This window comes from Juglans microcarpa x Juglans regia, chromosome 8D (genome assembly GCF_004785595.1).
Source record: "Juglans microcarpa x Juglans regia isolate MS1-56 chromosome 8D, Jm3101_v1.0, whole genome shotgun sequence".
Taxonomy (NCBI): Eukaryota; Viridiplantae; Streptophyta; class Magnoliopsida; order Fagales; family Juglandaceae; genus Juglans; species Juglans microcarpa x Juglans regia.
Genome location: NC_054608.1, coordinates 6,918,143 through 6,945,700, shown reverse-complemented (window position 1 = coordinate 6,945,700; position 27,558 = coordinate 6,918,143). Strand labels below are relative to the sequence as shown.

The window sequence follows — 27,558 nt, the reverse complement described above, 5'->3', positions numbered from 1 at the left end:
TTCATTATTAACCATTGCTTCATGCATTTTCTCACTCTCGTCATTTAGATCATTCGGATTCTTAGCAATTTTCTTCACCCATATCATAAACTCTTTGCCTTTTTTTGCAAGTCTCCATTTGCCTTCACCTTTTGATCTTTCTTGTAGGTCTTCTCATTGTGTCCTTGCATGTGATAGCAAAGACAATATGCCAGCAATGTTTCATAAATAATTTCTTGATACCTACTAGTAGGGTTTTGGGGAGAACCAATCCAAAAACCCAGGAGTGGCATAACAATTGCATCCATTTCGACACACACCCGAGCCCCATCCGTCCGTGAAGCACATCGCGTACTTTTATCTCATCTAATATAACGACCAATCGGTTGCATCAAAATTTTCAAGAAAGATGAATGATAAAAATTTGGTGGAAGCCCAAGAAGCACCACCCAAACTGGCACAAGTGAAGGTTCCCGATCCTTAGTAAAATTTGTAGTCCAGTGAAAGATTCGTTATTGTAACCCTTCTACTTCACATACCTCACGTGAAAAAGCCTTGAGAAATCCTCCTCTTTAGAGAGATGTATGAATACATGTATCGGCTTACTCAAACCAAAAACCATAGGTTGTGATTCCAATCCCCAACACTGTCGAATGAACGCATGGATCACATCCAATGTAGGTCGTTGACGTAAAAACTTCAAGACGAGCAAATACTGAGAAGGGATGGTAGACCTCTGTAACTATTCCGGCGTGAACCAATTACAAGTCTTCCCCTCAATAACCTTTGGTGGACGCAACGGAACCTCTACCTCCAGGAGAGGCAAAGGAGACTGGGAGACCAAGTCCGCAAAAGAACACAGTGGCCTGCTAGACTGAACCGGGTTGCCCAGAGGGGGCCTGTAGCCATAACAAAAATCCATAGAAACCCTAGCAAGGCCCAAAAAATCGCCTTACCAAAAATAGAACGCCTCTATTTGAATTCTATAAGATATTGTACGAATAGGGGTGACAAATCGTGTTTTTGGATCGTGTTCGTATCGTGTCAAGTCATGAACAATATTCGACTATATAGATCGACTCGAACCTAACCCATTAAGATAAATGTGTCAAACTTCCAACCTTAACCCAACTCATTTAGATAATGAGTCGTGTCGTGTTACCCGTTTAATAATTAATTAGAAATATGTTAGCACGATACGACTTATTTAAACTTGTTTGCTTCATCTAAATGAGTTAAACTAAAATGCATAATTTATTTGACATGATTAATATAATTTTACAAAAAAGTTAAAATCTATATCTATTAATAATCACAATATCTTAAAAAATATATATCAATATTTTTCAAATTTTAACATATAATAAAATCAATATTACAAATCATACAATAAATATTAGCATATGTCTAAAATTACAATCCTAAGTTCCTAATTATAAAAACAATAAAAATATAAGTATACTGAGAATACTAATATTATAATTTAACAATAATAAAATTTTAATTTTGAAATAAATTTTAAACTTGTCAAAACGGATTGATTCGTGTTAAACAGATTGACCTGTTCATAAATCATATCTTAACAAGTCAACCCTTCTTGATCCTAATCCGTTAACATAAAATTCAAATCTATTAATTTCTCGTTGTTTGAGCATAGTAACTGTGAACCTCGTGGTGCCATCATTTAGTTACTCAATGTTACAGACTGGCTGTAGCAGCCCACAAAACACATTTATTCTTTAACATTGTCGGTGTGAAAACTCTACCGATTATTTTTACCGACATATATATATATATAATATAATATATATATCTTTAACATTTTGTTTGTTTGTTTTTTTAATATTGTGTTTTTTGTTTATTACAAAAAATATTTTAAAAAAAATGCTTTAATACATTTCGTTATAAAATGTCGGTAAACTTTATCGGTGTGAGCACCATCCTTTATTAATAGCCCTAATAAAGGAAGTTATTATTTCAATTTTAGATCAATTTTTTATTGGAATTCCTCCAATATTGTATTAGTAAAAGTTACAGAATAATGGCCGAAAACCATATATATATATATATAATATATATATATATGTATATATATAAGAAATGCTAAATCCGTCGAAAAAGTATCTCGAAGTAATTTTTTTTAACTTAGTGATTAAGAAAATATTTTTTAATGATATTATGAATTTTTTTTAAATATTAATGATGATTAAAAAAAATACATGAAAAAAAAAAGAAAAATAAAAAAATAAAATATACTTTCGAGACACTTTTTCAGTGAGTGTAGTGTTACTCTATATATTTGATGATTCGCTATAGACAAATGGTTTTTAATCATGGATAAAGAAACTTGGCAGATAGAGTTGCCAATCTTTAAAAAGAAATTTTTTTTTGATACGTGAGGATTCGATCATTAGTTCTTTAAAGAATTTTTTTAGTTATAAAGAGATTTTATAAAAGTAAATATATAAAGTACTGTGACTTGATATAGTACGTTAGATTATAAAATTATTTTTATTATAAAATAGATCTAACGTACCACATCATATCAAATCATATTAATTCGTAATTTTAGTTTTATAAAATCTCTTTACACTTGTATCACTTCTCAGTTCCAAAACTTCATACCTAGCCTCGTTTGAAAGCCTTATTACGATTGACTACTGGATGTTATCCAATTAGCTAGGTTTGATCTGTTTACTTTTTGCATAAAATTAGAAGTCAAATCTACTTATATCTGCCAACCACCGCATTCCACGTGACACGCTACTGTTTTTCTCATATATTGATCTTTTAAATGAACATGATCTCGTGCTATAACTCCACCACTATGTGGTGGTGCGCCGCCCTTTATAGCGAAAATTCAATGACTATTTTCTTTGTCTAAAGGGTATATCTCAACCTAACGTATTCATAAAAGTGAGATTCACCGTCATTCAGTTTAAGGTTATGTTTAGAAACACAATTATTAGTAGATAATCTCAGACTATTTCATCATTATTTATAAATAGTTCACTATTATTTACAAACTATTTTACTATTATTCACAAATAATTTGAGTTATTCTTAAAATTTAAACTCGCTATTGCATCCCCCAACTGCCACTTCACAGCATTACATATGTAGGTGCCGCTCCTCCATGCTCCTCTTTAATGGGTCTAGTGCTGCAACCATCAATCAAGACAGCCATGACCAACCTTTTTTCTTCTTCTCTCTTTTGTTAGGGTAGAAGAAATTGATTTAAGAAAATTTTTAGAGAGTCCCACTTCTCTATATCTTTGTAATTTTTATTAATATTACCTTGACTATAAAAGAGAAGAAAAGTCATTTCTTTGGCGTCTTGCCAAAAGTTGCTTTTACACTTGTTCAGATTACGATTAATCCGATATTTTAAAATGTGAAATGTTACAAAAAAATTTATAGAAAAAAATTTATAAATTGATATAATTTTATAATAGGATAAATTTACTTTATAATAAAAATAATTTTAAAATTTAACGTATTATATTAAATTACGTTAATTTATAAATTTATTTTTACAAGATATTGTTATAGTTAAAGTATTTTTCTTTTAAAAATAAAACTTATAATGCAAAGTGGGATCCTATTCCTACCAAGAACAAGGACAATCTAGGAAACATTTGATAGATTTTTTCTTTATTCGACTTCAATGTTTCTAGTCAAATTGAATTACGCTGCCTCTCTTGATCATGGAATCTAACTTTTAAAGCAAAAATTACGTGGGGCTAAGATCTATTCGAAGGCCTTAATCGATACAGTGCTGAATACCGTGTTCCCCTGTTAAAGTGATTAAATCATACATCTTTTCCATTTCAGAAAGGAACCTTTATTGACTAAGTTACTTATGACCATCAAATCTTTCTTTCATTGTTCATTAGTGGAATATTTTACCTAATAAAGCACATTGACAGTTGTTTTTTTTTTTTGTTTTTTTTTTTTCCAACTCTGCTTTAATTTTTATCGTGCATGTTAAAATGAAGACTTTTCATCTCCCACAAAAATATCATCTAATTATTAGAGGGCATTAGTATAACTTCCACAAAAACTCAAAAAGATCAAAATAAAATAAAAAAACACTAACAAAAATCAGCTTCTTATATGCTAATAAAAACTGAAAACACATCTATAATACCCTGGATTTAGTATGAAATAAGCCCGTTTGGATACAAAATTCATCTCATTTAATTATTACAATTTTCTCAAATTCTCACATAAAATATAATAAATAATTTAATTTTTTTAAATTTTAAAATAATAATAATAATAAATAGTATTATAATAATATTTTATTCAATTTTTAATTTTCATCTCAGCTCATCTTATCTCGATTCAATATCGCACCTAAGAGTTCACTTTATTCAAATTTTTGGGTTTATAACAATTCCAAATCGAAACCGATTATAATATTATTGATCCTTTTGAAGTAGATATATATAGTGAATTTTTCAATCGTTATCTATAATATCAAAACCAATCACAGGCAGATGTGCGGGATTTCATGCGAAGTCTTCAATCTAATTATCACAAGGGAATGATTTGACAAATATTTCGAACGTATGAGTGGCGAGATTGTCAGACCCTATATTGATTGGAATGAAGAAGTTTTTGACATTAACAGTAGAGTAATTCTTATTGCAGTCCACGGGCATGGACTGTTTTGGAGGCCTAAATGAAATGCTCCCGTTTCATTTATTGATGAAACGGAGCGTTTCACGTAGCAGAACCAAGGAAGTGAAATTCCTTCCTTCCTCGGTGAAATCCAGAGTAGAGCAAAGGAACGTCGCCCTCGCAGCTCCCTCGGCCCATTGACGTCGCCTTCCCCTTCCTCAAGAGAAGACCCAGTCTGCCCATGCGTCTCTCTCTCTCTCTCACTCTCTCTCCCCGTAGGCTGTAAGGTGTAGATGTAAGCTTCTATTTTCTCTTCTCTTCTATTGTAATTGATGCCTGGTCATTGTGAGAAGATGTAAGATTTGTTGGGGGCGATCAATTTGATATTCTGAGGGGGCGATTACAGAACTGTTTTGTAACCTTACACAATCAAAAGAAAGTTTACACAATATTGATGATGTAATCTTACACCTCCACAATTCGTCGATCAATTTGTTGGGTTATTACAAATCTGTGAATGGGTTCGATGGTGTTGTTTTAAATTTGTTGGGTTATTACTCTTCTATTTTCATTCGTTGTTTTAAAGGGCAGTGTGCACTCTACTTGTTTGTAAAAATCTGTGAATGGGTTCCATAGTGTTTTTCTAGCTTTCCTACCCATGTCTTGAGAGTGCTTGCTGAAGGGCCGCCCAATGGAGAAGGAAAGAGACCATCGCTTCTCATTAATTGTTCAACAATTTATATATTTTTTCTAAGACAATAATCCAAATTTAAAAAGTACGTTTTCTCAACAATTTATTTACAACTTTTCTCAATCTAAAGCACTGCGAATATGTATAATGATGCCTGGATTAAGAAATAAAAAGCTACACAAATCTTCAGGAATAGATGACCAATATGTTAAGATGTCAAATACCAGTCTAAGTAGACAGAATAACCATGCATGAATGCATGTCAAGAAAAGAGTACTCATAAATACTTATAAAAAAAAGAAAGAACAGAAAGTCTTTGTAAAATATAGCAGAATCAACATGTCCATATTAGTAGAATGGGTGATTGTTGATGTGAATGAATCATTTACAATTAAAAAAAGGATAGATAATTCATTGGCTTACAGTAGAGGAGATTGGCCATTAAATACACTTAAAAATAAAAAGCCCCCTTTTTAATTGGCTTACAGTAGAGGAGATTGATGCTTAGTAAAATATGCACTCATCTCGTGTTTTGGACACGACAAACATTTGCTGGAAAATAAAGAAAAACAACCTAAGCTTTGTAAATGGCAGTGGAGGACCAGAGGCCAGATGCACGGCAGTTTGCAGATGCCCAGACGCACGGCACGGAGAGGAAGAGGGAAAGTTCAGATTTCTGACTTTTTCTTTATTGAGAAATAAGGTTGTTTTTGTCAATTTCATGATAAAAATGAGGGCCTTTTAGTCTATTCCTATGTTTTGACTGCAAAGGTATCCTATTATGTGGACTGTACGTAGCGCCACACTTCTTAGTAATTGCAACGAAGGTTTAATTATTTCCTTTAACTAACCATATAGGAATAAAAATCACAATGTAATTTTATATTTTTAGTGTATTAGTCCAGGGCTGAGTACCGACAATGTCAGAGTTGGAGTGCCCTACCTTCAACTCCAATTTCAATTTGTTGGATCTGAGTAAGATTTGAACTTTTTTATTAGATTTTTTTTCTTAACCTATTTGAAATTTCAATTTAACAATTTTAGACTCTTACTAATCAAATTGGGCTTCCAGATTTCAGAATTTTTAAAAAATTATTTTTTAAATTTCAAATTTATAAAAACATAACTAAGATTGAAAAAATAAATCATTGTCAGGGCCGGGTTTCTCAAAAATCTAGATTTCTAAGAATGTACATGCCAGAAAGCTGAATGTTAGACTTTGCGAAGCAAACTGTACATGCTCCGATTCTGACCCAAATGTTAGAATTTTTTAAGCAATAAATATTAAAGAAAAATAGGGTCATAACTGCCATACTTTACTTAATTTCAAATGACAATTAGCATCGATAAATAAATAAATAAATAAAAAATCATTTTTATGTGTTTTTTTATTTGATTTGTCGAAACAAAGGGAGGAAAACGAATCGAATACTTGAAAGTAGACTGCATCTGCCTAAATATGGTGAAGTGAAATGTAGCCAAACTATAAAAGTGCTTGAGGCCAGTTTCAATCCCAAATCCATCTCAACTCATCTTATCTAATCATTACAACTTTTTTAAATTCTAACACAAAATATAATAAACAATTCAATTTTTTTAAATATTAAAATAATAATAATATTAAAAAATAATATTCAAATAATATTTTATTCAATTTTTAACTTCCATTTCAACTCAACTCAACTTAACTCAGTTCAACGTCCAAATGCAGCCTAATGTTAATGTTTCCTCACTCCGAAGTACTTTACAACTGATTTCACTGAAACAATTGAAAATCATCTGCCCATTTGACATAATCAATTCATTTTTCACATATCATTAATTATAAGAAATCCCTAAAACTGAAAACAATATTTCTATCTATCCCCAAATGACATCGAAAGAGGACAAGCTGAAGGGACCGATTAATACACAATAAGTTCTGATAATTAGATTGTAATATTGCTAACTTTTCATGGTATACAAAGTTTGTAAGAAAGAGAGGATCAATAGGATGACAGCGGCCAATGTCGAAAGTAAAGCCCAAGGAGTGTTGAAATAATTGCGCACAAGCACAGCACGCCATCTAGGCCACCTGCGGTTGCAGTATCCATTAACATTGTTGCAAAGCTTTCCGTAATAGAAAGTTTTGACATAAGTATTGTGGTAGAGCTTATTGAAGAACTGAACCGCTTCCTTTCGATTTGACCAGCTATGAATAATCTCACTCTCGCAAAGTATGTCCAAGTCCTTGGTAGTGTTGATGAGGTTGTCTATGAGTATGGCATAGGAAGTCAACCATGCTTCACAGTCGGTGTAGCATTGCTCAAAAGCGATCAGATTTCGGAAAACTGTTTCTGTTGTCTCTTGGATTAGTAATGGAGGAATTTTGAGGACCCCATCATTGAATTTTATGTCCAATATGCTTTTAGATGTACCCTTCACGAATTTGATTCCGGCCTCCACAAGGCTCGTAGCAGAAGGCATGACTTCCCAATATTTTGAGTTGTTTTCTTCCACTGTAGTTGATGAAACCAACCATTTTCTAAGTAGGTCGACAATATGCTTGATGTCTTTGAGAGACAAGATTTTGGTAGGTGGTGTGGCTGAGAAAGTTGTCCCAAAAAAATGAATGGCAAGTTCAAGTAAAGAATGGGTATGGGTTTGTTGTTTGGTCATGTTGAACAAGCACTCGAGTACAATCCATGGAACTTGGTTTTCTAGTAATATCAAGTCGTGGTATAGAAATTGAAGCATGCAAGACATGGTAAAAATAGGGTCTTCTTTTTCTCTAAGCTCCTTGTAAGCATCCTTGCGAAAAAGCTCAATAATAAAGCAACCATCAATTAACAAAATTTTGACAAATTCTTCTGGAGTGTATTCAATTGATTCGGCATAATATTGACGAGCCTCTCTCTCTAATTCCTCGATGGATTTGATCAAATCTATCACCCTTATCTTACCTGTCTCTGAAGTGTGTAATCGAGAAATAAGACATTGCAAGTACTGTAATTTAATTTTTTCAACGGCTTTCAAGTTTGGATGGCCATGGTGAAGAGGGCCGAAAGAAAATGCGTCAGGGATAAATGCTTTTTCATTTTGCCTGTAGAGTATATTGGGGATCTTGAAGATACAACTCTTTGGTGGCACAAGCGAATCATGGAACATCGTTTCTTCAATTGAATAGGCCAAGCCTTCTATGTTGATTATAACACTATCTCCACTCACAGACATTTCTAATCTTCAACAGAAGTGAAAGTCTGCATGGGTATCACAAACAAGGAAGCTAAACTTACACTAGGACACATCAAAGATGATAATAGATATTAGATTCACTAGCTAGCACACAATATATCTCACCTTAAAAACCTTTCAGTAGCACCAGAGATAAAGGATATCTCACCTTAGATTCAGGTCGTTGACCATAAGAATAAGATGATCTGCATGAATCTGATCAGACCTCTCAACCTTTGTTCCATTATAGGCAGCTAACTAAACGATTATATATAGCCTCATAACTAGTCATAAAAAGATATACATTAATATTATAAGATATCTATACACTGCAGATCACGTGATGCCGAGTTTTGAGATGCGACGTTGGAAGCGTGTGGGCTCCATCTCCTTTTAATTTCTTAATGGGTTGCTCTTCAGCCCGTCTCAATCATGGTAACGATAGCGATCTTGCTGGGGAGTTCATTTTCCCGTTTCTATTTTTTTTTTAATGTTTGTTGAGTTTTATTATGTAATAATTAAGAAAATATTATTTAATAATATTATATATATATTTTAAAATATTTAAAAGTGTTAAAAAAATAATATGAAAAAAATAGGTATACTGTAGAGTATAAGATCTAGAAAGTTTTGGCAAAATTTGAAGGAAAATAATACTTAGACAGATACAGACAACTGTTCACTTCGGTAACTCGATCTCATTCAACTTGGGTTCGCTTTTGAGGCAGTCAGTCAGCCACCTAAGAGCACTAACATTAGTTTGAGTAAAGTTGAAGAATGGTTAAAATTTAGATAAGTTGTATTAAAAAGATCTCATATTAGATTGAGCATCTTTAAAATAATTTAAATTTCTGCTATAGTAATTGACTAAATTTAAAGAACCCAATTGATTTATCAAAAATTAAAATAATAATTTTTCACTCTATTAAAAATATAGTTAGTGAATATTTAGATAGAATATTAAATATTTAGTTAGTGAGTAAAAAATTTAAATAAGTTTAATCTCAATTTTTGGTTATTAGTATTAAATGACCATTAAAAATATGATTTTTTTAATATTAATTTAATTAGAATATAATTATTATCAATATTAAATTGGTAGAATCATAAAATGTGATACAAATAAATTAAATAAACAAATTATTAATTTAATAATATTTTATTATTTTATAAAGAGTAAATGACTAATCTAATATAAAGATTAAATTTAAATAAAATAAATAAATATAAAAAAATATGATATTAATTAAATTTTAAAAATACATTTCACCAAACCAATTAGTGCTCTAACGCGGTTTTGAAAAGAGTAGTCAGTAGTCATTATTCTTTTGAAAATTCCAATCACTTGCACATGCTCTTTTAATAAAAAAACAAAAACAAAAATTCTAACCACCTGTCCAAGCAACCATAGACCTGAGTATAATTTAGAGAAAACCTTCCCTAGGCCAATCCCTTTTTCTCCCTTTAATAGAATTCAATCAGAAGCTGCTACGTATACCATTCACGAAATAAACTATGTGATGCATTTTAGAGGATTATTTTTTTCTCTCAGCCCAAATCAGCTTTCCTTCTCTCTCATTTTTTTTTCCTCTCTTTCTTCTTCCCCATCCCTGAAGGACTCCTACGTTCCCCTTCTCTCTCACTAAAACTATTCTCTTCCTCCAGCGTCCCCCCATCTCTTTACTCATTTTTTTTCTTCTCTAAAACCCTTATCTCTTTGTCTCATTTTCTTCTTCCCCAATCCCCGAAAAAATCCTCTCATGCGTCCCCCCATCCCCCCCTCTCTCTCTCTCTCTCTCTCACACATTTTCAATACACAATGAATAATTTGTTTTTTTTAAAGAAAATGTCATTATTCATCTATTCATTAAGAGAAACTTATATCTATAACCGGATACATGTAGAGATATCCCCATATCAACAATTTGGAACTCTACCAATACACTACAGGGCTGGTCAACACTTCATTATTGATGATACTCTCTATAGGAAAACACCCAAGAGACCGCACTCTGCTTAAACAAAGACTCAATCTCGTCCTTCATAGAAAAAAAGGACTCAACCTGTGCGGACAAACTATCCAAGAGACAATTTTTTTTTACTATACAATAAGGAAAATAAGAACTTAAAATGATGGATTACTACTTGGACTAACTCCGATGGACTTTGACGGCGCGTGAAGGCAACAAGTTTGTCTTTTTTCACCCACAAGAGTAAGATCTAAAAAAGATCTGGTAGTGGTGATTCTGGTGATCCGGCACTTGAGGATTACGCGAAGTTGTGAGCAGGGAGGAGGAGGTGGAGGAGGAGAGGAGTCAGAAGTAATAGAGGTAGGGGTAGAGGGTGGTAAGATGGGTTTAGGGACGGGGAGGGAAAGAATAGGAAGAGGTGTAGGTAAAGGAGTAGGAACATCTTGGAAAGGGAACTGGTGTTCGTGGAAAGTGATATCACGAGAATAAAAGACAACCTGAGTGTCTAGATTATAGAGTTTGTATGCTTTATAAGTGCTAGGATAACTGAGAAATATACACTTAGAGGCACGAGGAGAAAATTTGTCACGGGAAGCGTGGAGGGTTTGAGCATAAGGCAGCCAAAGCCGTGTAAATGTGCATAGGTTGGAGGGATAGCGAAAATAACTTCAAAAGGAGATTTATTTTGAAGAATCGACTGGAAGTGAGATTGATGAGATAGACAGTAGTGAGTACACATTCACTCCAAAATTTTAAGGGTAAGTGAGCTTGAAAGCGCAGACTACAGGCAATATTCAGGAGGTGCCGATATTTACGTTCCGCAACACTGTTTTGTTGTGGAGTTTCAACACAAGTACATTCATGAAGGATGCCGTGATCATGAAGATAGTTTTGAAGTTTGTGAGAAAGAAATTCTTGGCTATTATCAGTTCTAATAATTTTAACCGTGGTTTGGAATTGATTTTTTATAAGGGCAAAAAAATTCATGAGATAAGTGTATGCTTCAAATTTATAGCACATGAGATAGATCCAAGTAGTGTGAGAGAAATCATCAATAATGGTAAGAAAATAATGAGGACCACAAATAGAAGAAGTATGATAGCCACTCTAGATATCGCAAAAAATTCTATTAAAAATCATAGTACTTTTATTAGCAGAAATGGAAAAAGGTAGTCTAGTGTGCTTAGAACGAGCACAAATATCACAATCAGAGATAACACATGGATTATTAAAATGACTGGCAATTACTAAGTGGAAATATCGGTGGCACCACTATCCACCACCTAATCGGAGTGGCTGTCAAAGGGAAGAGAAGAAGAGACATTACCCATGAAGTTTATGGGTGGAGTGTACAGTTGAAGCAGATCAAGTAGTTTTTGATACATATCATGGGTCAAACCAGGAAGTGGAAAAGAGGTGGAAACTTGATGAGCCATCGGCGCCGAGGTTGATGGTGGTTTGCCGAGGAGAACGACTGCGGTTTGCCATGGGTGTTGTGACCTGCTGGGTACCCAATTACATGCCAACAACGATCACGAGAGTGAGTAGCAAGGATGGGGGCGTCCGTTGATGGTGTCCTGAGGTGGAGAAGGCATTGTTGCTCTTCCTGAAAGAGAATTGAAAAAATTTTTGTGATGGGGGGAAGGGTTTCCATGGCTAAGATTTGAGTTATGAGTTGGGAAAAAGAGTCATTGAGGCCAAGAAGAAATTGGTAAACTCTCTCATCTTCAGCTTGTTGCTGGAATTGTTTGAGGTCATTGGTTTTTTGTAAGTGACTGAGTTCATCCCAAATTTGCTTGAAATAATCATGGACAGAATGATTGTGTTGCTGCAGGGAGGATAACTCACGCTTGAGATGGTAAATCCTAGCATTATTGGCATGACAAAATCTGGACTGGAGATTGAGCCATATGGCTCGAGGATCAGTGTGAAATTCAAGGGAATTGACTATGGAGGGACTGATGAAATTTAGGAGCCAGGTAAGGATCATGTCTTTATTTTAGTTCCATTGTCTATAATCTGGAGAGGTAGTTTTCGGTGGAATAAGAGTGCCATCAACAAAAACTAATTTGTTTTTGGCATTAAAAGCATGGGTCATGGTTTTTTGCCATTTGGAAAAATTGTCACCAGTGAGAAGGCCGGAAACAAGGATGAGAATAGGAGAGTCAGAGGGATGGAGGATATAGGGAGAGAGAACAGTGGAAGAGGAAGAAGAAGAAGAAGAGGAAGAGGAAGAAGAGGCCATGGGGGTTTCGGGTTCGTAGGAATCGTGGTTAGGCTGATACCATGTCAAGAACTCAATCCTTTGTATTTCAGTAATGTGATATTTACATTGAGAGTGGTCAAAATAAATAGATTCAAGGAACAATTCTATCTAAGGTAACTATTTTAGTATGGTATGAATTTACAATTACAAAAGTAACGGCTAATTATCCTAAAATCATGGTGTTAAAAAATGGAGGAGATCTTGGCTTGATTTGTGGAAGTAATCTGTCAATAGTTCTTACTGAATTCAGTCATATTAGGGGATTAATCTCTAGGTTTAGGTTTCGTATGGTGCTAATTATTTTGAAATTAATGTTCCAAATAATCCTCCTTCTTTCTTATTAACGTTTGCTTTGTAAAATTAAGAATTATAATTAAAAATGCATAGGCTTTATGTATATGTTAAATTGTGTATGGTTTCTCTTGTGTGTTTGTTTGCTCATTTCTCATGTCTACATTCAAAAAGGGATTTTGATGGGTGCTGCTCTTTGGTAAGGTTGAAGGCGTGGAAGTGGGGCTTTAGGTTTGGAGAATCAGGAATGAACACTGAAGCTTTCCCTCATGGAGCGTGGTTGCTATGTGAAATATATATTAGCAATGTTGGATGGAGGAATTGTACCAGCTGTTTTAAATTTTTGTTTTAGAGTTAGCGATTTTAGTCATTGTATGCTAGAAACTGGAGGTCAGTTAGTTGGTATATATATCCATACCTATATATATATATTTATAATTTAGAAAAGTGGCCTAGAAGATTTATGTCTTGGGTGTATGAAGGTCGAGGTTACATTTTTATTGATTTCTTATACTGGTTTTTATTTTTATTTGGCTTACTTATGCATCTTGAACTGAACTGTAATTGTAATTAAATAATTCTGTGGGATTTCAGATATTGTGCTATTTACATTTCATCTAAAGTTAGTAGTATATATTATGGTCTTTATTCTTGTGGAGATGCAAAGACCAATACATTGTTTTTTTTCGTATAGTTTATTATTTTGTTCTGCCTATGTGAAGTCATTGTTTTTCAAAGCAATGCATGCTGTAGAGAAAGAGTCTGTTATTTCCAATTTTTTTTCACAACTAGGGAAACGTGCCTTGCATTTAAACTGTATTAGAAAACTGATCGAATGTAGTAAATTGTATTAGTTTGGTGGTGTGAGGGTTTTCAACATGGTATTTAATTTTTATTTAACTTGCCTCAGAGAGTTGCTCTTTCCATTGTGGTGAACGTCTGTAAGAAACTTCCCTCTGAATGCCCTTCATCTTTCATGAAAGCTATTCCCATATTGTGCAATCTTCTTCAGTATGAAGATAGACAAGCATGTATTGTGTAGAGTTTTTTTGTTGTCATTCTTTTTTCTTTTAAATGATTTTGTTGTTGCTTATTATTTAAAGTATTTTGTTGATCTTTCAACTTATTATTAATTTTTAATTTCAAATCTGCAGCTTGTTGAATATGTTGCTATCGGTTTGATTAAAATAGTGGAGCGAGTAAGCCAGTCTTCTGAGTTGCTGGATGAACTTTGTAAGCACAAATTGATTGATCAAGTCATACATCTTATAGACTTGAATTGCCGAACCACTATATCCTGCCCTATATATAATGTAGGTTTACTTTACATACTTTTGCTTCTTAACCAGCTTTTCGCATAGAACTGCTTTCGGAGAGTGATCTGACTTTTCCATTTTGGTTTGTCAGGGTTTGATTGGGTTACCTGTAAAACTTTCTTCTAGTTCAATTGTAGCCATCAAAACTCTATATGAGCTTAAGATAACAGCATACTGAAGGATATACCATCTACTTATGACCTCTCACAAGGAATGTCTTCTCCTCATATGGTGGATGGACATTGCGATCAGGTTTACATCTTTGTCTACACAACTTTGTTTTGTTTCTTATGCAAAAAAAAAAAAAAAAAAAGTTGATCGAATCTTTGGATTATCAGTTTTATGAGCATTTGCCGGACGACCAAATATTGAATGAAAACTTGGCATTGGGTTTTGGCAATGTGTGATAATGGAAAATATAAATTTGAAGTTTTATACTGTTATGTGTTTGAAACACGCAATAGATTTTGAACCTACTCTGACACAGCTCAGAAACACAGGTTGTGCTAACTGTTAATAAGTTGCATGTAAACTGTCAAGTTTTGTGCCATAATGTTAATTGGGAAATGTGCTATTGGGAGGATCCCTTAATTATTTGCAATACAATATCTTGTACCATAGTGTTTTTTTTTAATTTTTTTTATAGCAAAAACTATGTCAAAGATTGTAATGATAGATTGGATTTTGGGTTCATGGATTTTTTTCAACTTTGTATGTGATTGTTGAAATTTACTTATGAGCCATATATTGTTTTTTTATGGGTAAAGTATGAGCCCTGTAGTACTGTAATATATAGGCTTTTGCATTTATTTTTTAGTACTATAGTTAATTCTGGTGCAAATTTATATGTTTGCTATGGCTGCCTTTCTGCTATCAACAAGTTAGTTTATTTCAGCAAATCTGACATGCTTCTTGAATTGCTTAACAATACCATTATTTCAAGGTGAACCAGGCTATCTTGTGTTTACAGTAATAATCCTGATAATATTTCTCTTGAACTGGAGATTTTTTTTATAGTTAGCAGTTTTTTGGCTTGAGTGTTCACTAGAAAGGATCAGAGCATGTGCTCTTAGTAGCTCTACATATTGCTGAGATGATCTTGCAAAAGCTTTCTAATATTTTCCTGAGTTCATTTATCAAGGAAGGTGTCCTTTTTGCTATTGATGCGTTGTCATTTAATTAACTATTACGTTTTCTTCTTTCCTTTTATTTGTCTAATTTTTAATTACACTTGTATCAAACATTGTTTTCCTCGATGGCGTTGGGTTGATCCAGTGTTGGTAAAAGCGCAAAACCCCAAGGACAAAGCAAAGCAAATTTATAAATATTTGCTTAAAATGCACTTTTGAGTGATCTTAAACAGTAGAAAAGCATAATTTTGTAAATTTTTAATGAAGAAAATAGAAACTATCTATTCAAGACTTAGAAAATAAATATTCTAGAGTGTTGATATTGAAAATCATTTGTCGTATGGTGCCACATGTTTTCATATGTTATGTTTTGACCCTACTTCAACACAAAAATATGTTATGCTTTGAACTCGATATAACTAGTCCAAAATGGGTTTTTAGATGGATTGATATTTTTCTTGCTTATGTTGGCACAGATGGATTGCTTTGTAAAAAATCAATTTTTCTTTTTTTATTAAAAACGTTGTCTCACCTAACTAGGCAAACGTTCTTTGCACGTTGCTCCGACCTAGTATATATATAATTAAGGAACCACTCCATGATCACCAATTATACAATGACACTTAGCAATAAGCAATTGATGATAGGGAATTGAGGAGCACGTTCCTCCGACCTAATATATATATATATATATATATAATTAAGGAATCACTCCATGATCACCAATTATACAATGACACTTAGCAATAAGCAATTGATGATAGGGAATCTCCTTGATAGCTGGTATCCTAATCCTGCCTTTAAAGACAATTCAACGGTCCTTTCCATGGTTAACTAATCTTCGTATGATACAATTGTAGACTCCGATGACCCACAAATAAGGATATAAAGTAATGGAGGATGAATGATTTAAAAAGCATGTTATATCAAGGGTTAACTGAAGTCTTGACTTGATACAATTCCTTGAAGTTATAAAGTAGAGCTAATTGTAAAAAATAGAGAGATTACCAATGAGACTTTGAAAGAGAAGAATGGACATTTGGATCTTCTAGAGTGTTCATAAAAAATATAAGTGTTGTGAAAATAGAAAAATAAAACTAAACAAACAATCAATTATACAACACACAAATTTACGTGGTTTGACAACGTGTCGATATCCCTGGAGTTGCAGATTAGCTTTAGCCACCATTCTAAACCACTTGAAAGCAACCACCTCTCATCATTGCAATCCAATGCCCAAACCATTTGAGTTTGAAAGATTAGCTTTAGCCACCATCAAAACCGTGCTTCCTATTTGACGCTGGTACGGTGGGCTCTCCATCTCTTGGCTCCACTCTCATGCTCTCTGTCTTCTCCCATGCTACCTATCTCATTGTCCCACAACACACACACACACACACACACACACATTGTTTCTCTCTCTATCTGAGAGACCACATAACCCCCCTTGAGATCATCACCTAACCCATCATTGGGAATGACCACAGTCATCTAGAATTCCTATCTCCGACTGTAAGTAATCCTTGGACTAACCTTAATTTTGAAAATAATTGTCATTGGAAAACTATAAAATTGTGAATCATGCAATCTGGTTGTGAATATGTGTGGTGGTTGAGGGCCTTGTGAAGCATTAAGATTAAACTATAGTTGGTTGTGATTCTATGCAGTGGCTGAGGTCTCTGTGGAGCGTTGGGATTAAGATTATAGTTTGTGTGTGATGTGTTGGAATTAATTGTATTGTTTATATATTGTGCATTTCATAATAAATATTGTTGCTACTATTCGCTCATCACGTATTAATTGTTGCATTTTTTGTTGCATTCGATTTGATACCTGTCGTTGATATTATTGTAATTAGACTCTAGTTTTGTCTGTAAAGTGAACTTGTAAAACTATTGGGTTTTTTGTCAAATGATTTTGTGGGCGCGCTCGTTTCACGACTCCAAGCCGAGATGAGGCTTTATCTAGGTGGAGTTCCTCTGATCACTTAGGAGCGTATAAAACTGAGTGACATCTCTAGGTTGTTGTTTTGTGACAACGTCCTTGAATGGGACGGTAACGCTCTCGTGTCAACATTATATCCTTTTTATTAGTGGAGGCTAGAGGGTGCTTGGCCATAAACATGTTGAGCAAGGATCTGGGCATCACTTGTTATGAAGTCACATGCACGATGGTTACCGTAGTGTGGAAAGGGAGTCAGAATGCGTGGATGGTCCACAAGGGAGACCATGGTACACACATTAATAAAATAATTGTTTGGGTTTTATATGGAGTGTGTGAGTATCACAACCCCAAGTCAAGATGAGGCATTATCTTGGTGGAGCTCCTTTAATCACTCGGGAGTTCGTAAAACTGAGTGACATCCCATGGGTTGATGTTGGTCGGCAACTGGCTTGGGCAAGATGGTAACGCTCTCGACTCGAAGTCATTGCCTCTCTACTGGTGGAGGATAAAGGATTCTTGGCCACAAACGTGCTAGGTGCAGAGCTGGACATCACTTATTACAAAGTCATACGTATGGTCCTTACCCATGGTGTGACGAAGGGAGCGAGAGTGTGTGGATGGTCCATTGGAGAGATCATGGTGCATACCTTAATAAAACCGATGTTTATAAAGCAAAATGTAATTTTTGGGTGTGTAACGTCTTATGTGAAGTATTTGGTGCCTGAAAATATTTTGCTAATTGCAAAATGTCAAATATTATATTTTTTCGTATTTTCTTTTCTGCATAATCTCTCTTTTCCAATTTCATGTATTTTGAGTATTAGGCCTGGTTTCAGTTAATGACATTTTGTGAAATCTAATTGTGATGTCCCACCTGTGATTTTGCTCCGTTGAACTGTAGATTTTAATGTAGAAAATAGGTATGTGTAATGAATCGGCAGCTTATTTAGCACACAAGATTGTATTGGCATATGTGTCCCATGTGCTGGAGGGTACGTAACGGGTGCCACATGTATATAGCATATCCACTCATTCCGCTTCATCAATAAGGTAACGGGTGAGCACTTGTTCATTACTCTAGGTTGCTAGCGGGTGGACAGGATATTGGTTTTAATTCACCCACCCAGCTTACCATATAAGAAGAAAATATTAGCCCTACTTGAACTCACATTCTTTCTCCTCCTTTATGTCTCTTCTTCTCATTTCTTGTCATTGCATCTTTCTAGGCAGAGTATCAGTAGCAAAGACCCATGACATGGTCATATAAACGATTCAAACTAGTATAAAATTGCTCACTTTAAATATTTGTTGCAAGGACACTGCAATATATTTAACTTGATTTGTTACTTCTTTAATATATTTAACATATATAACAATACGTTTTTATGGTATGTTTATTAGAAATCACAATCATACAAATATATTACGTAGTAGCTATTAAGCTGCATATATATATATATATAAATTATATATAGTTGTTATTTTGTAAGGAAAAAAAGGTGTATTTGTATTTTTTTTATAATTGTATCTGTGTCGGATTTCGAATCAAATTGGAATCTGAATTTAATATAATTGAACCACAACCGCTACAACAGAATTTGGTTTTTGAGACGGACAAAACCGTCACAAAAAATAAGCAAATCGGTTTGTGAACGTCACCTAAAAGGCATCACATAATTTTTTTGTGACAATTTACTGTTCAACTGTCACAAAAAGATTTTTGTGAGGGTTGAAAGTCTGCCGGCAGTTCGAAAGTGATAAATTTTTGTGGCAGTTAAAAACCGTCACAGAAAGTAACGTTTGAATGTATAAATCGAGATTCAAACGTTAACTCAACTGATTAACGTTCTCACGTAAAAAAATTGACGTTCTTTATTTTTTCTTCGCACGAATGATATTTACGTTCGAACGTTAACTCGATGACATTTGAATGTAACATTTGGATGTTAAAGGAGAAGAGTTCGAACGTATCATTTATAACATTTGGATGTTAGTTCGTCGTTTGAACTTATCAATTCTCATCATTTGAACGTTTAGATTGTTTGTACGTTAAAATGTGCGAACGTAGTGCCTTACATTCAAACGTTTTGTTCGAATTCGCTAGCATTTTGTTTGAACGTTGATTCGAACGTGAATCAATGTTCGAACACTTGTTCTTTACATGTGAATGTTATGATTAGAAATAGTAATTTCATAAAATTAAAAAATATACAAATTGTTTCATATTACACCATAAATGTAACAACTAATATTGTCTTATAGAGTTGCAAAAATAGACAATAAAAGTTTGTAATACTGATAATGATAATGATAATGATATATTGATCATTTTTTTTTCTCGCCCACTGCGATCCTATTGAATTGACATAACACGTTCCATCTGGATCATCAAATCTCTCTGCACTTGCTCTTGGACTTCAATGTGTATTCTGTCATTGCTGTATCTTTGTTCCTCCTGCATACACATCTCTAAATCATGTTGTTGCGATAAGAGAGACTTCAACTCCTACTGTCTCGACTTCATTTGCTCAATTTCTTGACATGCTACATCTAAATCTTTAGTAAGATTGTTAACTTCAGAAGTCGAGAGGTCTTGGTAGATGAACTGATACACTTGAAAGAACGTCCTAAACCTCTTACCAAACCACATTTGGTCCCGAGCACTTGCGTGAATATGTCTATGTCATTAGCAGAGGATTCCTCAAAGGCCGATTGGATCTCAACCATTTTTTCTTGCAATTACAACAAAAATATGATAATAAAGCTCACATATTAAAAGAAATGAGGAATTAAACAGAATATGAATTCACATGTTGCATAATTTAGTCACCGAAAATAACATCACTTACATAATTATTTTTATCGACATGATCAATCCACTCACTCTGTTCATCAGTATGAGTAGTAGCATAGACATGAATGAGGCATAAATTTTCAGGATCATCATGTTTCTAACAAAACCACATTAGTCAATTTAAAAAATAATATTAGTACTTACATAAAAGAATATGATAAAAATGAGTGAGGATTAATAAATTATCAATTACTATTTTATTAGCAAGACGTTGGAATGACCTTGAGGCAGCGCGATGATGGATTGTCAAAGCCGTTCTATTCTGTACATTGATAGAACTTAAGTGCTCTAGGAAAAATTAACAATGTTAAATACAATATATGAAACCAATATAGATGTAAATAACTTATAGGGAATAAATCTAAACTGCCTATAATCTGGACTTGCGAAAAGATCACAACACTTCCTCCAATTGTCTAACTTCATTTTTTGAAAATGAGACTGAACAACCTCTTCCAACATCTTGAACTTCTTGAAGTGGTCATGGCATCATCCCTTGTGACGCCGAAATAATGTAGCCATCAACTCGTTCACAGTTCGCACATCCTCGCTAAGACCAAAATTGAGGTCGAATTCTTCCTAAGAAGTGAATTGAGTAAAAAATATGAAATCAAAACATCTCTAAATAAATTTACGTTCGTATATAAACTCACCAATACATGATTCCAAATGTGATCATTTATCTCACTCGAAACATCTCTCCATGATCGCATATAAAATGGGGCATAAGTTCGGGCTAGTGTGCCGACATAGGAGGCAAGCGATGCTGCACTATCATCCACTCCTCCAGTGAAGTTATCAGGAATGTTGACCTTGATTTTTTCGTGCCTTCTATTTATTTCAAGAGCAAGGCCGCATGTGTAGCCACGTCTACGACGTGACAATGCATCAGCTAATATTTTTAAAATAATTAAATACAGTCTCTAAAATAGTGAAATATTATTAATTATCAACAAAATTTTCTTATTGCTCGGTGTCGATTGGCTATCTGTCTCTTGCGTATTAACTTGTTCATGAGCGGAGTCCTCAGTTGGGGAGTCATGAACTGGTTCGGGACTTGGGGGAGGAGGCACATTTCTTCGCTGTCGTTTTGGTGGCATCCTTGAAAATGATTAATATTTTAAAACAATTAGTATATAATAATTTATAAAAAATGTATTGTACTATCACCTATGTAAATAAAATACGCAATACTTTTATTCTTCATCTCCAGATGTATTTTTCATGATTGTTTCAGAATCGACTTCAATAACATCTTCATCGTCATCATCTTTTTCTTCGTCTTCTTCATCGACTTTCTCTTCAGACTCTTCTTCTTCTTCTTCTTGATCATATAATCCGGATGGGTCTAGATGTACGGGTGAGACGTCATCTCTACATAAGGGGATTAGTTTACGTGCACTGAGGTCAACAAATAAATTTATACACTCTCCATCTTCCTGGTTGGCCTCTATAATTGGAGTGTCATTTTCGTCTCCACTATGGTTGTGATCCGCTACCATTCCTGCATCATATATATTCCGAGGCACAAATTTTTGTATGACTCACCAAATTAGATCAACAAAGTAATAGACTTAGGTAGCTTGAGAAGCCAATACGAATGGATCATCTTTGTACCATTTACATGCAGTATTGACACTCGTAAAGTGATAATCCCTATGTATTGAAACCCGACCATCACCTATATCCCACCAATCACATTTAAAAGCATATGCCACATTCCCACCCAGGTATTTTAATCTGATAATGTCACGTATGACACCGTAGTAATCAATGTTATCTGTTCCATGACTTCCCTCAACCAACACACCACAGTTTTGTGTCTTTCGATTACGTTCACTGTCCATAGTATGTAATCTATAATCTCAAACCATGCATGTAGTGTATCGAAATGCTCTATGTCAAGGACCACAAGCCAATGCATGCACTTCAGAAGATACTGATGTGAGATCATTAGCACGTTGTTCCAAAATCTAACAATTGAAATAGTAACAAAATTATTAAAAGTAAACAGGAATTAAAATAGTTCAAAGTGATTTTAAGTCATGGGACATATAAAATGCATAAGCACTATTCAAACCATCCGGGAAATTCTTCTTTGTGTTTCGCCTCTATATTCTCTACACCTTCTGTCTTAAGTTTGTCTATGTGCTCACTGTATGAAAGTACAAGAGAGTAGGATATGTGCATTACATAATATGTTATATAATAATATTCTTAATTAGAATTATTCTAAGTATGGAGTGAAATACTTGAGATAGTCATCAATGTCTTGACAATTATTCAACACGTACCACCAAGCTTTTCCTAACTCTCCTCAATTTAAGTCGTATTCAGTTTGTGCAACCAAGGGACATACATTTTGGAAAAACACTGATAGCTCACGAGGGGAGGAGCAGCAAGATCAGCATTTCGCTTCATGATTAAATCGTGTCTCAACACCACGCAGATATAGAGAGCAAAATGTCAACCGTTCATCGTGTATATAAGCCTCTACTATTGAACCCTCAGCTCGGGTTTTATTCACAACAGTGCACTTCAATCTACCCAAATATCTTTCAACCAGATACATCCAATGGAATTGCATTGGGCCACCTAACATTACCACCCGAGGTAAATGTATTGATAAATGGACCATTATATCAAAAAATTATGGTGGAAAGATTTATTCGAATTACATAGTATAGTTGCAATGTCTTCTTCCAAGTTCCATAACATAACTCAATTTACAACTCGAGAGCACAAATCTTTGAAAAACATGCAAATTTCGGTTATGGCGACACGTACATTAGAAGTCAGTTTACCACAAATTTCCACTGGTAACAATTTCTGTAAAAGTACGTGAAAATCATGACTTTTCAATCCACTTATTTTCCAGTCATGAGAGCTCATGCATCTACCGAGATTGGATGCATAACCATCTAGCAACTTCACACCTTACAACCATTTGCAAAATTCCATCCTCTCATCTCGTGTCATCCTAAAACATGCATGCGGCATAAGACTCTATTGCTTTCCATTTGCAAATGCAGATTATGTTTAATTCCCATTATCTCAAAATCTTTCCTCGTCTGAATAGTGTCCTTCGTCTTTTTGTTAATGGTCATCAATGTCCCCAGAACATTATCACAAATATTCTTCTTTATGTACATTACATCCAAATTATATTGCAACATGTATGATGACCAATATGGAAAGTCAAAGAAAATGCTATGTTTTGTCCAATTCAATTCTGCGGGGCCTCATTTTCTCTTGTTATTTCCCCTACTTTGCCAAAATTATTCGCTCTAACTTCCCATAACTGTTCGACTATCTCGTCCCCAGTCAACTCCTTCAGTGCAGTTCTGTCCTCAACTCTCTCATAAAATTTAGTACATTCCCTTCTCCATGCATGATTTGCTGACAAATACCGTCGATGGCCCATGAAGCACATCTTTCGCAAATATTTTAGCCACTCACTAACAATTTCTTTATTACACGTGGGACACACTAATTTCCCTTTAGTACTCCAACCGAAAAGGTTTCCATATGCTGGAAAATCATTTATTATCTACAGTACTCATCTGGAAAGATGTGGACGTAAATGCATCAAAAGTTCTAACTCCTGTTTCGCATAGATCTTTCAACTTTTCAATTAACGGCTACATGAATACGTCAATATCATTCTCAGGTGATCTTGGCTGGGGATAAATAAAGTTAACAGAAAGTTTGGAGCCTTCATGCACCTCAATGGTGGAAGATTATGCGGAATCAACACTACAGGTCAAGTGCTGTAACTTGTACTCATATTGCCAAAGGGATTGAATCCATCCGTTGTAGCCCTAGACGCACATTATGAGCTTCGCTGTCAAACTCTAGGTGTTGATCATCAAACCTTCGCCATGCAAGTGAGTCAGCTGGGTGCCTCATATATTCGTTATCCTTAACTCTTTTCTCCTCGTGCCACCTCATATCTTGAGCTATTTTGTTAGACATATAAAGCCTTTGCAATATGGGTTTCAGCGGGAAATAATGCAAAATCTTCATTGGAATATTTTTCTTACCCTTCCACCTTGACTCTCTGCATACAGGACAAGCTTGTTTTTCCTCATTCTCCTTCCAAAATAAAACACAATCATTTTTACATACATGTATAAACTTGTACTCAAACCCTAATCCCTTTCTCAACTGTTTCGCTTCATAAAAATTCTTCGACAATGCAGAATCTTTAGGAAGTACCTCTTTAAACAAGTCCAAGACCATGTTGATTGCTTTTGTCGGCATCCCACACAACGACTTAATGTGAAGCAGCTACATAATAAATGACATTTTACTGTGTTTTGTACTTCCAGGACAAAGCTAACATTTTGCATCTTCCCACATTTTAGAGAAATTCTCTGATTCAGTCCCTTGGCCACTTGAGGTGTCCTCATCCATTTCATTCATAAACATCCCAGCTTCAATGTCACCCAACATCTCCTCCATTTCCTCCCGCTCATTAAGGTCATCTCGCTCGGTATCTTCATCCATGTGCTACATATCAACACCATGACCAAACATAACCTTGGTTGATTGTTCGTATAGCTCACCATACAATACCCATCGGGTATACTCTAAATCCATACCATTCACAAATATATGGCTTTCTACTTCATCCAATCCTATAGTGCACATATTTTTGTACTCACGACATGGACACTTAATGTAACTGTGACTATCGACAGAGGCCCAAGAAAAATCAATAAAGGCTCTAACTCCACGTGCATACACAACATAGTCCTTTCCAAGTCTATCGCCAAGACACATCCAACTTTTATCCATTTCTAAAAAAAACCTATCGATTAGTTTAATATAAATTAATTTCACATGCATACCATGCTCTAATTTTCACTGATATTTAGATCTTTAGTAGTTGGTTCTATCCCATTCGAGATTATATTATCCATATTGCACAAATTTTGTCACTCTTCTACTTTCCACGTCAGTAGAAATTTTTGCAACACCTCCCCATAGTTCTCCAAGTATACATATTCACAAAGAGAGATTCTCACCCTGTGAACAGTATACCCGAAGAAAAAATGAGGAAGACACTAAAATTTCATACTAAACATGTAAAGTAGGAGTAATAAAAATGTGAATATAGACAATATAATCCTAAACTGTCTATACTGGACAATTCAGGAATTACTGAACACCTGAGTGTACACTAATTCCCAAACGGGTCTAAGGTTATTCATGCAATGTCACACAAAATCTAACAAATAACATATACATATATATACATATTTACTAAGTATGTTATTTCTTTTATCTTAAATGTATTATTTCATATGTGCAATATCATGAATTAGCTATTTAAACTCAAGAGGATGATGAAGACTTTGAACTAGCGCCGCCGCTGGAGCTTTCTTCAAACTAGGGTTTCATGGCCACCGTCGTTGGCCTTAGGGCTGCTTCGGTGTCGGGTCCTCGCCAGCGATCATTTACAGATATGGTTATTGATCCTCCACAACCTATTCCAGAGGTTAAGGTCCCTTTTCAAGCGCCCCAGATGGTGGTGGGAGAAGTTGAGAGTTTCAGTTCTCATTGGTGTTGAAATTCCTTCGACAGAGGCCTTCATTGGATGTAATCCTGTCATTTATTCATTCTAGATGGGGCCTAAGCAAGCAACCGATTGTTTCTTCTATGTGGAAACCAAGAAATATATTTATGCGTATGACAAATGAGGAAGATTTTGTGAAGGCATTTGCTAGGAAAAGTTGTGAAATTGATGGCGTTCCTTATAGGCCTTTTCACTGGTCTATTGGTTTTTATGAGGATCACGAGCCAACTCGAGTACCAGTGTGGTTAAACTTGCCGGGTTTGCCGCCGGATTTTTATCATGAAGATTTGCTGAGAAATATTACGTCTCCGATTGGAAGGTTTCTGAAGAGAGATAATTCTACCAGATGGATGGTGCCCGTGTGTGTGTGGAGATGGATGTATCCAAGGATCCTATTAGGGCAATATGGATTGGTACCCCTCATAATCCACTCAGTTTTTATCAGGAGGTGGAGTTCGAGACGCTGCCTGCATATTGTCTGCATTGTAAAGTGCAGGGACATAATGAATCAACATGTAAATGGAAATTGAAGCAGAGGAGAAAAGGTGGTATGCAGGGGAAGAACACTAGGGGAACTGTTGGAATATGGGTGCAGAAGCAAAATAAAGAGAAGTCATCTATTCTTCAATTAGGAAAATCTAGTAATCAGGGAAATTTGGGCCTTCATAATTTGCTAATTGTGAATGATCTTGGTCTGGAAGGTAATGTTGAATCTATGAACATGCCTATTGTCATAGAACTTGTGAACACAGTACCTTTGGTGGAATGTGGTCTGGTGGACAACGTACAACCTGTTGTAAAAGAACCATGCGGAAAAGAATTGGAGGTAGTGTCTTCGGTTTTGAGCCAGGTCATGGAGGAACAAGGTATGGATTCTTTATTGGTAGTGGCTCAAGCGGATGTGAGTGTCTTAGAAAACGGGGAGATCACCCCCCAAAAATTTGAGGGAAGCATGTTCATGTTTAAGAGTCTAGGTGTTATTGGGGCAGTTCAGAATGAGAGTGTTGATGATCAAGCTGGTGGATTTTCTTTTCCGGTAGGCGAGGTTGAACAGTTGGTGGAGGTTGAAACTTACTCCGAAAATGAAACGGAATGTGAAGTGGAGCACTTGGCCAAGAACAAATGGTGGTATCCAATTCTAAGGTGGTGGAAGAAACTGGAGTTAAACAAAAAGCAATGAAGGAGAGATGTTCTAAGAGGGTGGATCGTAAGCCCTCTAAATTGAATTTTTGATTATGTCATTTATATATTGGAATGCTAGAGGTTTAGGGACATCAAGTAGGAGAATAAAGTTGTTAATAAAGGAATTCAAACCCAATGTTGTTGCAATTTCTGAACCTATGCTGCAGGAGTCTCATTTGATTTTATGGAAGGAAAAACTGGTTTGAGTGTTGTTTCTCAAATTGTGCTGCGGGTGGTAAATTATGGATTTTTTGGAACCAGGTAGTGGATATCTCAGTTTTGTGTATGGAGGATCAATTTCTTACTATGAAGATTAAGTATAACCTACGGGAGTTTTTATTGTCATTTGTGTATGCGAAATGTTCGTATATGGAAAGACGTAGATTATGGGAGTCTCTAGCTAATTCAAGGTACTCCCAGTTGCCTTGGATTGTGGCTGGGGATTTTAATATTATATGTACGGATCAAGAAAGAAGGGGGGGGTCATCCAAGACTAGCAATGGATGAGTTTAAGT

The 27,558-nt window shown here is 34.9% G+C and overlaps 1 protein-coding gene across 5 annotated transcripts; it reads right to left on the bottom strand.

Moving 5' to 3' along the window:
• Window positions 1–7,050: 7,050 nt before the first annotated feature.
• Window positions 7,051–8,800, bottom strand: LOC121242806 (UPF0481 protein At3g47200-like). 5 transcript variants are annotated; one of them, XM_041140752.1, is made up of 2 exons: window positions 8,679–8,800; window positions 7,051–8,516 (listed from the first exon to the last, which is right to left on the bottom strand). In XM_041140752.1, exons 1-2 carry the CDS (start codon window positions 8,699–8,701, stop codon window positions 7,241–7,243), a joined length of 1,299 nt encoding a protein of 432 aa, XP_040996686.1. In that variant the 5' UTR covers window positions 8,702–8,800; the 3' UTR covers window positions 7,051–7,240. The 5 variants fall into 5 exon arrangements, 4 of the variants coding, with proteins under 4 accessions (XP_040996686.1, XP_040996689.1, XP_040996687.1 ...); XM_041140755.1 differs by having other exon boundaries at window positions 7,051–8,511; window positions 8,679–8,783; XM_041140753.1 differs by having other exon boundaries at window positions 8,636–8,769.
• Between the last annotated feature and the right edge of the window lie 18,758 nt (window positions 8,801–27,558).